General features: G+C 39.2%; 1 protein-coding gene across 1 annotated transcript in view; it reads left to right on the top strand.

Moving 5' to 3' along the window:
* Cacna2d3 (calcium voltage-gated channel auxiliary subunit alpha2delta 3) overlaps positions 1-14,977 on the top strand; it is a 650,190-nt gene that overhangs the window by 87,307 nt on the left and 547,906 nt on the right. Inside the window, exon 3 of the mRNA XM_010643030.2 lies at positions 2,051-2,110. Within this exon, the coding sequence (XP_010641332.1) occupies positions 2,051-2,110 (60 nt within the window). The remainder of the gene's footprint in view (positions 1-2,050; positions 2,111-14,977) is intronic.

Raw genomic sequence — 14,977 nt, 5'->3', positions numbered from 1 at the left:
CCATCTTCTCTCTTCTGTAAATAAATTCATGTTTAAAGTGAATATATATACGAACAGATTTTAAAACAATGACTGAGGTGTTTAGAGCTCATTAACAAGGCATAAGCTGAGTTAGGGCATGGGATGAGCACTGCTTTTATTTTTTCATTTTTATTTTTTTGGTTTTTTGAGGCAGGGTCTCACTATGTAGTTGAGACTGACCTGGAACTCGCTTTGTAGCCCAGGCTGGTCTCGAACTCACAGCGATCCTCCTGCCTCAGCCTCCCGAGTGCTGGGATTATAGGTGTGTGCCACCACGCCTGGCTTTTAGCCTGTGCTTCTCAAACTTCATGAACAGGAGAACCATATAGGGGATTTGTTAAAGTTCCTTGCCGGCCCTACCCCTAGAGCTTCTGATTTGTTAGGGCTGGGACAGAGCCGAGAGTCTGCATTTCTGGCAAGTTCTTAGGTTAAAACCAGTGCTGTCGATGGGGAACCACACCACATTAGGGTCACTTCTTCATGTGTTTTCGGATGGGGAAGGTGAGGCTCGCAGGCCAGAAGGTAATTCTTGAAGAGCTCATGGTTGAAGCAGGTTAGCCTCAGGCCAGAGTGAGGACTAGGTTTTCTGTCTCTGGCCTGGTAGTGTTCTTAGGGTTCTTTTGTTCTTATTGATTAGAGAAGGGGAAGCCTTTCTTGAGCCCCTGAAAGGAGTGCAGAGAACCAGACACTACCCTTTCCCTTTTCCTGTCTGGCACCATCATCAAAGCTGGCCTCTCTCTCTTTGGGTATGTCCTGTGGAGGAGGAGGGATCTGTGCTCTGTGCACTGCCTAAAGTCACCATCCGCAGGTCCACACCAGCTATCAATGGGACATTTGTCTGCTGATTTGTGATTTGGAGATTAATACCAATGTCATCATTTTTCAAACATGGTCTGTTAAACTCAGGTCTGTCGTATAACAAAAAGCAAGTTAAAGGCACCAGAGGCTATAACTGTGGAGAAAATAGAACTGGTTGAACTTTTATATTAATCTAAAGTTTTCCATTTAGTTTCACAAAATTTCTGTGAATTACTATTTGACTAAATGAGTTTTCTGCATTATTTTTTAGCCTACATTTTCATGATGGGAAGTGGCTTCTGGTTGACAAATTTAAATTAAAATAAAAATGATTTTGGTAGTTGACTATAATTTTCTTTAAATAAAGACATGTCAGGAAATTCTTTTCACAAAAATATGAATTTGTTGAATTTAATTGGCTAAGAATAATAAGGGTTGCATTCTTACAGGTTCTGAGGATTGGTTTAATTTCAGTTGAGTGTTTTATTGGGATGCAGATTGTGTCATAAAATGCAAATAATTACTTATCATGATATAGTAGAACTGGGTGCCAGAAAGAACTGACCTTGAATGATTGAGGAAATTAAAATAAGTACTCTTTTTCCAAACCAGTGGAGAAGAACTGTAACCCACTTACAGTTGGACTCACTTCAACTCAATAAATCTTGACTAAGGGCCTTCTGTACCTAAGGAACACACTGTTCTAGGTATGCTTGGGTTCTGCAGTGGGCCTCAGGAGCCAGTTCTTTGAACTGTCATGTACACAATGCAGAACATGTCTGCATTCATAGATAAAAATAACTGTACCTATTTATTGGGGGGAATTGTCATTAAATGATGAAGGCAGGAACTGAATTCTGTCACTGATGGTATTTTAAGTTTTATTGAGCAAAGGCACCAGATACCACTGCATATATTGTGAGATCGTCTGTCTTTTTTAGAGAACAGAGAAACCTCTGTCTGTCCGTGTTGTCAAATACTCTGGGGCAGTGGTGGTGAACCTATGGCACCCTTGCCACCACGGGCTGTTTGTTACTGTGTTTTTCTTTAAAGACTTGTTAATGTATGAGTTGCTTTTTCTAAACTACAACCTCAGTATTCAGGTTCAATTACAGTGTTGGCACTTTGAGATAAATAAGTGGGTTTGGATTGCAGTTTGGATGCTTCTCTATAAAAGATTCACCATCACTGGCGTAATTCTGACCCTGAGTGCTGTTTTCTGTCTTTTCAGCGTCTCGTGGAGGCTGCAGAAGAGGCACACCTGAAACACGAATTCGATGCGGACTTGCAGGTAACTGACTGTTTGGGTTTAGTTGTTTTATGTGTTTCAGTGATTGGGAGAGAAAGGCTTCAGAAGAGATGGTACGGTTGGAATAAATCTGCCTCTCTCTCCTCAGGGCAGAATATCACCTTTCCACAATGGCTGCCGTCATGTGTGACCCACACACTCACACATGTGTGAACACATTTCAGGGAAGTTTTCCCCAGTGTGTGTGTGGGGGGTGGTGATCCGATTGCTCTGTTGACAATAATTGCCAGAACTCTTAATGATAAGTTGGTAAAATAGCAGAACATATCCAAACCTACTACCCTGGCTGCATTTTGAAATACAAGTAATTGAAAGCAATGTGGTAAGGATCTAATTTTGAATTGGTTGCTAGAAGTTAGCAATATTATGTTTAAAACTTAAACCATTTTGTGTATTTAGGATCTGAAGGCCTATTTCATAAATTCTTGTGATAGATCTTGTGCCTGATCATGGCACATCTGTGCTTGGTTGAGAAGAATTTAGATATTGACATGTATAGAAAACATGCTAAAAGCAACAAATCAGTGGGATAATACTTGGAAGATTAAGGGGAAGCTTCCTGAAGGAACTTTTATCTGAGTTGTCATTTTGAGTTTTGTGGGTTTTCTTCACTATGAGGAAGACAGAAGGAATAAATCTTTAAGTCTAAACTTTACTAGAACGAAGCCCTTTTAGTAGTGTTTTGTCACAATTAGGAAACACTATGTGTTTGGCTGTGTTTTCATTTATATGGAAGAGATAAAAGGAGATATAAATCTTCAAGCCCAAAATGTGATGGCAAAACCAAAGATGGCCCTGGGCTGTGTCTTCTCCCACACATGTGCCTCTTTTCATCACTTTCATCATATTTTTATCCTTGTGTGTAAAAGAGCGCACATTCAAATGGGGCGATGCGGGAAACTTTCATATGGGGAATATTTGCAAAATTTGCGTGGTCAGGGTTAAGAGAAACCAACAAATGATAGTGTCCTGTGGAACGAACAGGTGGTGGTGGTGTACTCTAGAGCCAGCCATGCTTCTGGCCTGAGGAAGTAGGGAAGAAATGGTTTCCGGGACCCAGAGAGAGTGGCCACACGGAAAAGGCACTTGATGTAGTAGTGCAGTCCTTCATGGTCAGCACGTAAGAGAGGAATCTGGGGGAAGCAGACCTCAGTACCCACTCCTGCTTTCTCATCTCTCCCCCACCATTGCAGAACCCACTTGTTGGTGTCGTTCATGGTGTCCGGTTTCCTGAGTCATTGGGTTGGATGGAGAAGGTTGGAGAACGGCTTTGGAGGGGTCAGCAGGAATATCAGGCCCATAACCAAGGAGTCATCTTTTAAATTAAGTTTATTGGTACACTTTAGGTACACAGTACAGTTACATTCATCACTGGGGTCTTGTACCTTTACATGTTGTATCTTGGTTCTTATTTGTTCCCTAGTCCCAGCCCTCCTTTCACCTCCTCCACCCTTCCCTATTTACAGAGGCATTGTTTCCATGTTTTTCCTTTTCTCATTTTTTTCTTTTCCATTTTTACCTTTCCCCTACTCCTCCTACCTCCCCTACTGTTTTGGATCTTTCTTCCTGTTTCACAATATCAATTATACACTTTGATCCTTATTTACACTTTCAGTTTTTTGCACCAGAGAAACAATTAGGTGTTTACACCTAATTATTATTAATTTCACTTAAGAGTATGGTCTCAATATGCATCCACTGAGCTATCAGCGTTTCTAGTTTCTCATTCTTTATGGCTGAATAATACTTCATTTTATTAAAAAAAACACATCTTTTTATTTATTTATTTTTAAAATACATCTTCTTTATGCAGTCTTCAGTTGATGGGCAGTTGGGCTGTTTCCAAGATTAAGCTGTTATAAACTGTGCTTCTATAGACATGGGTGAGCTGTGGTATGATTCTTTTAATTCTTTTTGGAAGATACCCAGCAGAGGAATATCTGGGTCAAGCGGGACTTGTAATCCCAGTTGTTTGAGGTATCTCCATATTGATTTCCACAGTGGTTGCACCACTGTTGGTGGTCTGCACTCCCACCAACAATGAAGAAGTGTTCCTATCTCCCCACAACTCTGCCAGCATTTGTTATTGGTCGATTTCTTGATAGCACCCATTTTTTCTGGGGTGAGGTGGAATCTCAGTGTTGTTTTCATCTGCATCTCTTGAATGACCAGTGAGGTTGAACATTTTTTCATGTTTTTTGTTTTGTTTTGTTTTGTTTTGCTTTTTTGCTGCTTTTACTTCTTTGTCTGAGAAATGTCTGTTCATTTCAGATGCCCATTTTTGAATTGGGTCTTTATATTTGGGGGGAGTCTGATTTTTTTGAATTCTTTGTATATTCTAGATAAGTAGACCTTTGTCTGAGGAACAGCTGGTAAAATTTTTTTTCCCACATTGTAGGTTGTCTCTTAGTTCTGTGGATGGTTTCTCTTGCAGTACCGAAACTTTTTAAAAATATGAGATCCCCGTTGTTGATTCTTTGTGCTAGTTCCTGTGCTACTGAGGATTTGCTCATAAGGTCTTTTCCTATGCCAGTGTCTTCAAGAGTTCTGCCTAATTTATCTATCTTCCAGCAAGGAGTCATTTACAGGGATAACACCCAGTGTAGAAAACAGAGCCAGAAATGTAAACTAGCATAAGGGATTACAGAGGGAGGTGGAGAAGGGCCAGGAATTGTAGGCAACATTGGGAGAGGAACAGGAAACTCATCCAGATGTTTGAGCAATGCTATTAGAGAAAGGGCAGAGGATAGAAGCAGCACTTTGAATATAGCGAGAAGAGATTTCCTTTCTTGCACCCATACTCACAAGGTAGCTATATCAAGGAGCCATTTCCTGGCCATATTTGTCTTTCGTGAGTCTCATCTTCAGAGGGTGTGGACTTCTAGAGTGGACGGAGGAATTCAGTGGAGGCATCAGGAAGCACCCTTTGCAAAAGTGCAGCTTACTAGGGCCTCTTGCATGCACTACCCCAGAGGTATGCCATGTTCTGTGAACTCCTGGAATTGTTTCATTGTTGTGGTTGTAAATGACAGAAATGCAACCTAAATCAGAGTATGACAGTTAATAAAATAAGAATCTACATGTCTACTCTGAGAATAGGTTGATAGATAGAAAAATAGATAAATACAGTCGTAAATGAGGAAGGAAAGTGCTCATAGTAGACAGGCAACAAATACATATGGAAGAAACTGAGTTCAGAAGTCATGGTAATACTGCAGACAAGGATCTTCAGTCGTGCTAAATTTGGTGGGTAAATGTTTGGTGAAGAATAGGTCATTGAGAGTTCCTAAGGATCTACCCACAAATTAATTATACAAGGAAAAACAGCTTTACTGTGGAGAAACCTGGAAGATACCACTTTAAACAGGTAATTAGTGTCACCAGTAATGAGGCAAAGTGACCACTGAGTGCCTCCAGTCGTGATGATAGGGAAAGATACAGAGTCACTGAGGTAGAAACTCCGCTCAAAATACATAACCTGAATCTCACCATAACAAAAGCATCAGACAACTCTAAATTGAAGAACATTCTGCAAAGTAACTGGCTGCACTTTTCTTTAAAAATGCCAAGGATAAAGAAACATTGAGGACTTGCTCCAAATTAAAAGTGATTTAGAACATACTACAGCTAAATGCAGTGTGATTCTGGATTTAATCCAGAACCGAAAAGAAAAACTTAAATATGGACTGTCATAATAATAATGTTATATTGCCCAATTTTGGTCCCTATTCTGTGATTATGTTAGAGAATAGTGTTGTTGTCTTTCTCTGGATAAGCATTTGGATTCATTGACTAAAGATGGGAGTAAGTTTGTAGGAGTGAGAAAGACTGTTGGAGGTAAGGACGGCTTGGGAAAATCATTCATTCTTCATTCATTCATTCAGTGAGACAGGATCTCACTCTGTAATTCAGGTTACTCTTGAACTCACTGTGTAGCTCATGCTGGCCTCACATTCATAGCGATTTTCCTGATACAGGAATGATATCGGACCTCCAAATGATACAGGGGAAATATAACTCCCAATCTGCTAGATGTCAGATATTCCGAGTTGGTGTTTCCACAGAACCGAAGAAGGAATTCTAAGGAGCAGTGAAAATTAAGAATAGAAAATATTTATTGAGAGATATATGCTCCTGAGAGACAGGAGGGTTCCCAATGGGTTGCTGGGGGCCCTGCTTTACAGGGAAAGTTTTGTAGAGCACAACCCTGAGGATAAAACATGGGTTAAAGATATGATTAACCAGTAAGGTTGAAAGTATAGTTGAGTAGGTAATATTGATCCAGTGGGGGAACAAGTCATATAGCAAGTGTACATGGAAAGAACAAAGAACTTTTCAGGGAGGTGATAAGTCCCAGGGTCTTGGTCACCTACTGGGGTGATGGATGTCTATCTAGACTTCATCAGGCCAAGTGTTACCGCTTACCCCTTGGGGAAGTGTGTAGGCCCAGTTATTTCATCTTTATCTTGAGGTCTAGTCTGCAATGGATGCATCTCTGGTCACATTTGTAATGTGTTTTTATCTTTTGCATGACTCTCTCAAGGGCCCAGCCCTATCTGACTGCTTATAATATTTCTACCTAACTTAGCTGTCTATAATCCTCTCGCCTCAGCTGCCCAAGTGCCGGAATTACAGGCGTGTGCCCCCATGCCCAGCTAAAAATCCTGGATTTATGACTTGAGATCAGTTCTCTAAGCGTGGGTAGGCTGGAACAAGGGAGGAAATGGTATGATTGACTTTAGCAGATTATTTACCCTTCAGCAAAGGAAAAATTTTCAGGGCTTAGTTCAATTGCTATAGAGATACTCTTTCTTTTTGCCTATCTGAAGCTGTCATGCTCCAAGAGCGTTCTAGCTTTCTGTAATTGAAGCTTTGCAATACAATTGTGATGTCACACAACTAATTCCCCTTGCCAGTGTGTTTCTGTGACTGCAAATGTAGCACTGGGTCCCTTGGAAAAAATAGACATCCAGAAAAAAAGTCACTAGTTTTTGTTCTGTGGAGAATAAGAAAGGAAAGTCTATGTCCTTCTCAATCACCCTTTCTCTACATGAACAAAAAAATACCAGGAGACATGACTATAATCTGAACCCAAGAGGCAACGTAGAAACAATCTGCCAATCGTACTGTGTGTTATCTGCATCAGGGGCCTTGGAGCCTGGTGCAGTCCCTGGTCTGCCTACCCCCTGTGGATTCTCATGGAAACCTGTAAAAGTGAGGCCTTAGTGAAAGTGGATGTGCATGAAGGAAACCATCCTTGCTTAGATAAAGGTCTCAAAGTTGCTGAAGCTTCAATGCTATGAAATGCAAGGCAGGTAACAGTGAGGGTGTGAGCCCGCTGTTACTACGGAGGCAGCTGGCCTGTGTTGGGCCCCAAGTTCATTGCCACCATTGGAGCCGATCAGTTGTTAATCTGGGTGCTTCTGACCTCACAGCAACCCTGACAGAGGGTTGTTTCTATCAAAAACATTTCAGGCTACCATCTGCTCCCATGAAATAATGCTGAGGAGGGCTCTGCCCTGTTAGCTCAGGAAGAGCAGAGGGAGCCGGAAGTGTCTTCCTATAGGGGAAAACAGAAGTGCTTTTGTGAAATTTCCCAAAAGTGTGCAGCTGCACTTGCATGGGTTTTAGCTTCCTTGTTCCCCAAACAGAAAAGATAGGTCGTACCTGTCCTTCCCTCACTTCAGGACAGTCTTCACGCCATTGCTACTTGCATGTGCTTAAGAGTGGAGAATTTGGTTTTCATTGGTAGAATCACCAAGTTACCAAAGACAAGTTATGCTTTCTTTATGATCCAACTGTTATTTTCAATTTAAACTCCTCTCACAGTGTCTCAAGAGGTTTAATGTCTTTCCTGTGGGTTCATAGTCTTGATATTTGCTCCCCTCTCTGTGAGGCCCTTAGATATAGCCTTAGGTTATTAGTTCTTGACTATATCTATTGGAGAAAGAGAAAGAAAGACTGCAGCCTCTGATGGTAGAAGGTGTGAACAACCCAGTATTTTGTAGAAACCAGACCTGCCTGATCTTCTGTAGCTGTTTAACTTCTGACTTCTGCCTCGTCCCCACTTATGGTGGCCTCTGGGTTGTAGACTGGCTTTCTCTGGGTTCGCCTGATATCTCTGGTAGGGCAATGTTCAGTCAAAATCAATGTACAGAGGCCTTAGTAAAGTGACATCGCCCATTTAAAACCTATTTTATGCTGTGAATTGATGTAGACATTTAAAAAAGATTGATGATTATAATAAGTTTTTAAAAAATAGCTTTTATGTTAACTATCAAATATGATTATTTTGGTGTTTCACCCTCATTATTTTGATGGCAAAACCTAACTCAGAAGAGGGGTGATGAGCCCTAGTCTCAAATTCCCTACTTATTGATAAATTCCTGGAAAACTAGATCAAGCATATCGAGTTAATGCAGGAAAAAAATGTTTCCCCCCCTCTTACTCTCTTTTTGAGTTTTTCCCATTGGCAGCAGAGAAGAAAAAAAGTCCTTTTGACAGTTTACTAAAAACCTGCTTATCTTTGAATTGCAAACATTTTCTTTGAAACCTGTCTCAAATAAGTGCCAATTGCACAGAGCTGGTGCACAGCGGAGAAAAAGTGCTTTTGAGTTGTGTATCCTGCAGAAGCTTTTTCTATCACAGTTTTCTATCATAATTTTTCTTTGCTGTTTTGTATACAATAGGACAAAAAGCTTGGTGACATCCAAGTGTGAGAGTGACAAGGACCTGGAGGTGGGAGAACTCAACAGAGCATCCTGAAGTGGCCCCTGGTCCTCCCCACAGTGCAGGGCTGCCTTCCAGGCACAGTGGCCTGATTTAAAGTGGGGTGAGGAGCTTGGAGTGGAAGGGGTGTAGAGCCCCGTGTGGGAATTCTGAGAAAAAGGAGGCTGGGGAAAGGAAGCTTTTAGAGGAAAAGAATTAGAAAGGATGGTGGAGCAGGAGATGGCAGAGCCCAACCATCTCTTAACCTGACCCTTAGGACAGCAACAGCAGAGTTCCCTGCTATAAAGTGAGGTTTTGCCTTGGGAAAAATGGTGTGTCATAAACCAGAGCAAAGGTCTGGTCTAGTGGGAGCACTTCCAGAACGGAGGACGAGGATGTGACTGTCCTCTTGGGGGGCCTTTCCTGTGTTCCTGCCCAATCTGGGCTCCTTGCTGTGGGATTGGGGGTCAGAAGACCCAGGCCCCAGAGCAGAAATGGTGTTTTCTGCAGAGATAGTGAATTACTTTTGTTCAGCAGATGGGAAAGGTAGAGGTCACACCCTGGGAGAAAGCAGAGGGGAATTTACACTTTGTAGTAAAGTGAGCCCATTGTTTTGGTTCTGAGGAAAACATGCCTATTGGTTTTTTTTTTTTTTTTTCCTCCTTTTTCATCGGCTTGGCAGGGGATCCTGTTAGTGTTCAGCATTTTGAGATTTTAAATTGGGCCTTTCTTAGTTAGGACTTGTCCTGTGTCATTTATTTCTAAATCTGATGTGTTGTTATTGCTTCTTGGCCTTTTGGCTGAGATCAAGTCTAAATCTGATGTGTTAATAGTTTCCACGGAATCTTGAAGTATGAACCTTTTTGAAATCAATAATTTCTCGTTGTTTTCCCTCCCCGTGTAATACTGGTTTTGCTCATTTTACTAAACATTATAACTTGGAATGAAGCCGATGTCATAACTTTACACTTCGAATTAATGAGTTATTTGGTATTCGTATGTGACACTTGTAACCCTACTGCTGGTCATGTGGGAGAAGGAGGAGGAGCAGGGTGGAGCCTTGGCTTGATTCCCCTGAGTGCTTTGTCTGGGAGGTTTGGGAGGTTCTGTTCTACTACTTCCGGTGGTTTAGGTTGTGTTTCCGGGGCTTCTCTGCTCATCTGTGAAACAACACATTTGTAAGACAGAGATCGTACTTAAGATCCTCTCCATTGAGAAACTATAATGGTACATAAGATCCTAATGATATAATTGACAATGTGAAATAGGAAGAAAAGGGCTAAAGGTGTAGGGGAAGTGGGAAGGGTAGGGGAAAGGAAATAAGGGAAAAGAAAAAAAATATGAGAAAATGAAAAAATGGAAATAAAGTATTTGTAAATAGGGAAGTGAGGAGGGGTGAAGAGAGGACAGGGTCAAGGGGAAAAAATGAGAACCGAGACCTGTCATGTAAAGGTACAAGATCCCAATGATGAATGTAACTGTACTGTATACCTAAAATGTACCAATAAACTCGAGGAAAAAAAAAGCTTTAGTAAACTGAAAATTTAAAGTTGAGATTTCTTTAATTTAAGTAAAACCATTGATAGTATTTTATAAGAAATAAGTCTTAAAAATCAAAAGTAGAAAAACATGTTTCAAAAAACAATTTTTGGACTGGGGATGTAGCTCAGTGGCACATGCCTGCTTGGCAAGCGTAAGGTCCTGAGTTCAATCCCTGGTAAAGAAAACAAAATTATTTTTATGTTCACTATGGGTAATAGTAAACCTCATTTTTAAATGCACATTGTGTCCTAAAATTGCATCTTGTATTTCATCTTTGCTTAATGTATTTCTTTCCATCTCTTAATGTAATGTGAAATCTAATAACATGCAAATGACTGTATTAATTTTATTTTACTTAAATAATGAAAAAAAGAGATCCTCTCCAGCTCGCAGGCACAGAGAGAATAAGCAGTGGTTATCAATGGTGCCCTGCCTACAGGGCAGCTGGGTGTGGGTTTGGCCATGAGCTTAATGGCCGGTCACTGACTTTGCTTTCATGGAACTTGACCTTCTGGTGAGACAGCTGTTAAAGATGGAATGGTGTAATAATTTTAAAATTTCAACCATGATAAATGACTTGAAAGAGAAGTACAGAGAATCATCAGGGCTGGGACAAGGGCCTCTCCCCTACTCTGGAGTTGAGGGCATCTTGGAGAAGTCTCCAAAGGGTGGCGAGTCTGGATGGGGTGGAGATTACCCTAACCAGGACAGATCACCCCAAACAGAGAATATCTTTATTTTCCATAAGTGTAAAACCACATTTATTTTATCATTTTTTGGTAAAACCTCTTTACTATTTTAAATAAAAAGTATGAGAGCCCGCTCTTGCTGTGCTGAGCTCCCGCACCAGGCCGCACCACACCAGGCCGCACCAGAATGACCGCACTGAAGCTATGAACAAGCAAATACATCCCAAAGGACAGGGGACTCCAGTCTGCCAGAGCCAATAGAATAAGGGGATCCATTCTGCTTTAACCCTATAGAAAGGTGTCCTGCAGTAACCTGATGTTAACCAGTCAGCTCCCTACCCCATTGTTTTATTTCCTGGTTCCCACCTTTCAAAACCCACTGATCCGTCCTTGCCCAAAGGGAGCCCTCATTTTATTTTGTACAGTAGAGGCTTCCCGCATCATGAATTTTAAATAAAAGTCAGTTAGATCAATAGTTAAATTAATTGTGATTTTGTCTTTTGACAACTCTCATGCCACTTTGCTTTTGTCTTTTCAATGATGTATATCTCTTCTTGTCCTGTTCATTTTATTCACGTGAGTGTCCACTCCTTGCTTAATTTAACATTTATTCAGAACTTAACCTGTGTAAGCCCTGTTCTAGGTTATAGAAATCTCCCAAAGGAGAGGGAGAGGGAGGGCCTATGCCTGGAGAAATGTCCCATTCTAATATATAGGGATGTGGGCAAATGGCTACCGTATAATATGGAGAGGGCTGACCAGTTAAAATACAGTAGGAGCCCTGCAAGGAAAGGATTGGTTGTTCTTCAGCGTTTTTTCCAGTCATTCATTTATTCCCTGGCAGTTGTTCACTGAGCACCGGTTGTATTTTCCGCATTCTGGTGCTAAGCACAGGGGAGAGGTTTCAGATGCAACAGCAAACAAAAAAGAGCCATGATTGTCAGCCCTTGGTGTCATATAACCAGACAGAATATTGGCTGATTACAATTTCCATGAATACTACTTTTCATTTTATTATGTAAAATCTGGCATGCAATACAATGCATAGATCTTAAGACTTAATAATTTTACTTTATGCGTAGAGATTATAAATCCCCCTTTGTGGGCCAGGGATTTCGCTCAGTGGCACTGTGCCTGCCTTGCAAGTGAAAGGTCCTGAGTTCCATCCCCAATACCAAAGAGAGAAATTTCCCCTTTGCATTCAACTCCTTTTTACCTCCACAAGAAACCACTATTCTTATTTCTGACACCATGGATTAGTTTTGTATATTTGTGGACTTTATAAAAATTAACAAAATAATACATCATTGTTTCGACCTTTTTTCCTTCATTGAACATAAACGCCTGAGATTCATCCTCAGAGTTGTATGATTTATTCTTTTTTCCTGATACAAACATTGGATATTATAAATTTCCCCTTAAATAGTTCTTGTTTTACATTCTTCCCACTTCCAATTTTAATATATTTTGTTTCCATTATCTTTTGATTTAAAATATTTTCTAATGGAATCCCCTGTGGTTTTAAAGTCCCCAAATATGATCATGAACCAGTCTGTTTCTCTATTTCTGAGAGATTTTTTTGTTCATATATGCTGAATAAATTATTAGGTGTTACACATTTAGGATTGACTTCCCTGTTGAATAGAATATTTTATCATTAAAAATATTCTAATTACTCTTAGGATTCTTGCTTTTATAGCACACTAGCTCTTTTTATGTGGTTTATTTTTTATTCTGTTCATTTAGCCTGATTGTGTCTTTATATTTTAAATGCCAACTCTGGAAGCATGTAGTTGGGTCTTGAATTTTTTTCAGCTTGATAACATCTGTCTTTTTGTTAGGTACTTTAGTTCTTTTATATTTTATGTAATACTGTATTAGATATTGTATTTGTTTTGGTTTTGCTCTCTGTGTTTTTTCTCCCTTCTTTTTCCTACTTTCTGTGGGGATGATTGGATAGGTTTCAGTATTTCATTCAATTTTTCTATTGACTTTAATTTATCTTATTTTTAAATTGTTGGCTTGGGGGATTTTAATAAGCATTCTTTTGGGGAGGGTCCTGGGGATCAGACTGAGAATCTTCTGCTTGCAAGGCAGGCATGTGCCCCTGAACTGCACCCTGGCCCTTTAGTAAGTGTAGGGAATTGTAGAGTACAACTAGAATTAATTTAAGCCTTTTTAGGTGATCGGTTAATATCACTTACCACCGTCCTTTTCCATATTATCAGTGTATTTTACTTCATTTTTACTATAAACCACATAAGAAAATGTTGTTTTTGTTTTGCTTTTACTTTAAAAAACTGTCTTTTAAATAAATTAATAGAAGAAAAGAGGATAATGTACCTACTGTCCTGCTTGCTATTTCTGGCATTCCTTTTATGTCTTATAGATTTGAGTTTCCATTTCTGATTATTTCTCTTTGGCCTGAACAACCTTCTTTTCTCGGATAGGTTTGGTAGCAACAACTTTGCTTTTGTTCATCTAAAAATGCCTTTATTTCATTTTCACTTTTGAAGGATAATCTTACTGGATATAGAATTTTGAATGAACAGCTCAGTTTTTCTTTTAGCACTTCAGAGTATAATTCCATTTCCTCTTCTGATCTGTCGTGTCCCTGATGAAATATTGGCTGGCACTTGTATCTTTGTTCCCTTGTATACAGTCAGCCCCTTTTCTCTGCTGCTTTTCGGATGTCGTTTGCAATATACTACACCACTGGTGATGAAACTGTGGAACAAATTTTACTGGTTTTCCTTTTGAGAGAAAGGATGTTAATGTATGAGTTGTTTTTTCTAAACTAAAACCTCAGTATTCAGGTTTAATTAATTGTGGTGTTGGTACCCAGTGATAAGTAAGTGGGTTTTGGGTTGCATTTTGGGCACTTGTCTCTAAAAGGTTCACCATCACCTCATTATAGAGTGTAATAAATTAAGGATGCTCCTAACTGTATTTTTCTTTCTAGTTATTCTGCATAGAGTTTGCTGAGATTCTTGGATATTCTGACTACAATTGGAAAACTTTAAATATTTATATGCACAGCTCTCCTTATATTTCCATCTGAAGCTCGAATGGGATCATTTAGAATGCCTAGTAATCCATAATTTATCTACATGTTTATGAACTCTTCTGTAGTGTTTACTCTGACATTAAACTTACCCAGTGAATATTTCATTTCATATCTTGTATTTTTTTGTCTCAGGATTTTTGTTGTCTATTTTTAACCTTAGTGTTTATTTCTCAGCTGAATTTCCTCATCTGTGTACTGATTATGTCCATATTTTCTTTTAAGTCTTTAGATATATCTACAGTAGCCATTTTGAATTTTTTACTAATTCCATCACCATTTGTTTCTTTTATTGTACTTTTTTCTTTTAAGTCACATTTCTCTCTCCACACAGCTGTTAATTTTTTATTTTTGCTGGATATAATAATTACATACTCTGGTTGACTGCTTTTATAAATTTCCTTAATTTAACTTAGTATAATTTCATTACTCTGTGTTCTAGAACAGCCAAATCTATTTAATCAATCTAAAATGGATTAGGAAATATTAAAGGGATGAAAAGGAGAGAAAGATGTGTCAAACATCACAAAGTAGCATCCAGTAATTTGATTCCTAACATTGTATAACCAGTGAGTACAACATTGACTACTTTTTTTTTCAAAAGAACTGCACAAAGACATCTTTCATGTAATAGAAAGAGAAAAATGATTTTTTGTTATAGGATCTTGAAATGTAAACATTGTTTATCAAAAGTTTACAATTTCTATAGTTTAGTTATATTAGTTATCCCCTATTTTGAATCTAAAGATGTCAGTTAGTTTAAAAACAAAGTACAACTTTAAATCAACAATACTTGATGTGATTTTTTGGGAGTAGTCTTTTTATTGTATAATTCAGAGAGAAATG

This window comes from Fukomys damarensis, unplaced genomic scaffold, assembly GCF_012274545.1.
Source record: "Fukomys damarensis isolate Sample0158 unplaced genomic scaffold, DMR_v1.0_HiC HiC_scaffold_28, whole genome shotgun sequence".
NCBI lineage: Eukaryota > Metazoa > Chordata > Mammalia > Rodentia > Bathyergidae > Fukomys > Fukomys damarensis.
Note: the sequence above shows the minus strand (reverse complement) of the source record. Positions and strands in the feature narration are given on the sequence as shown.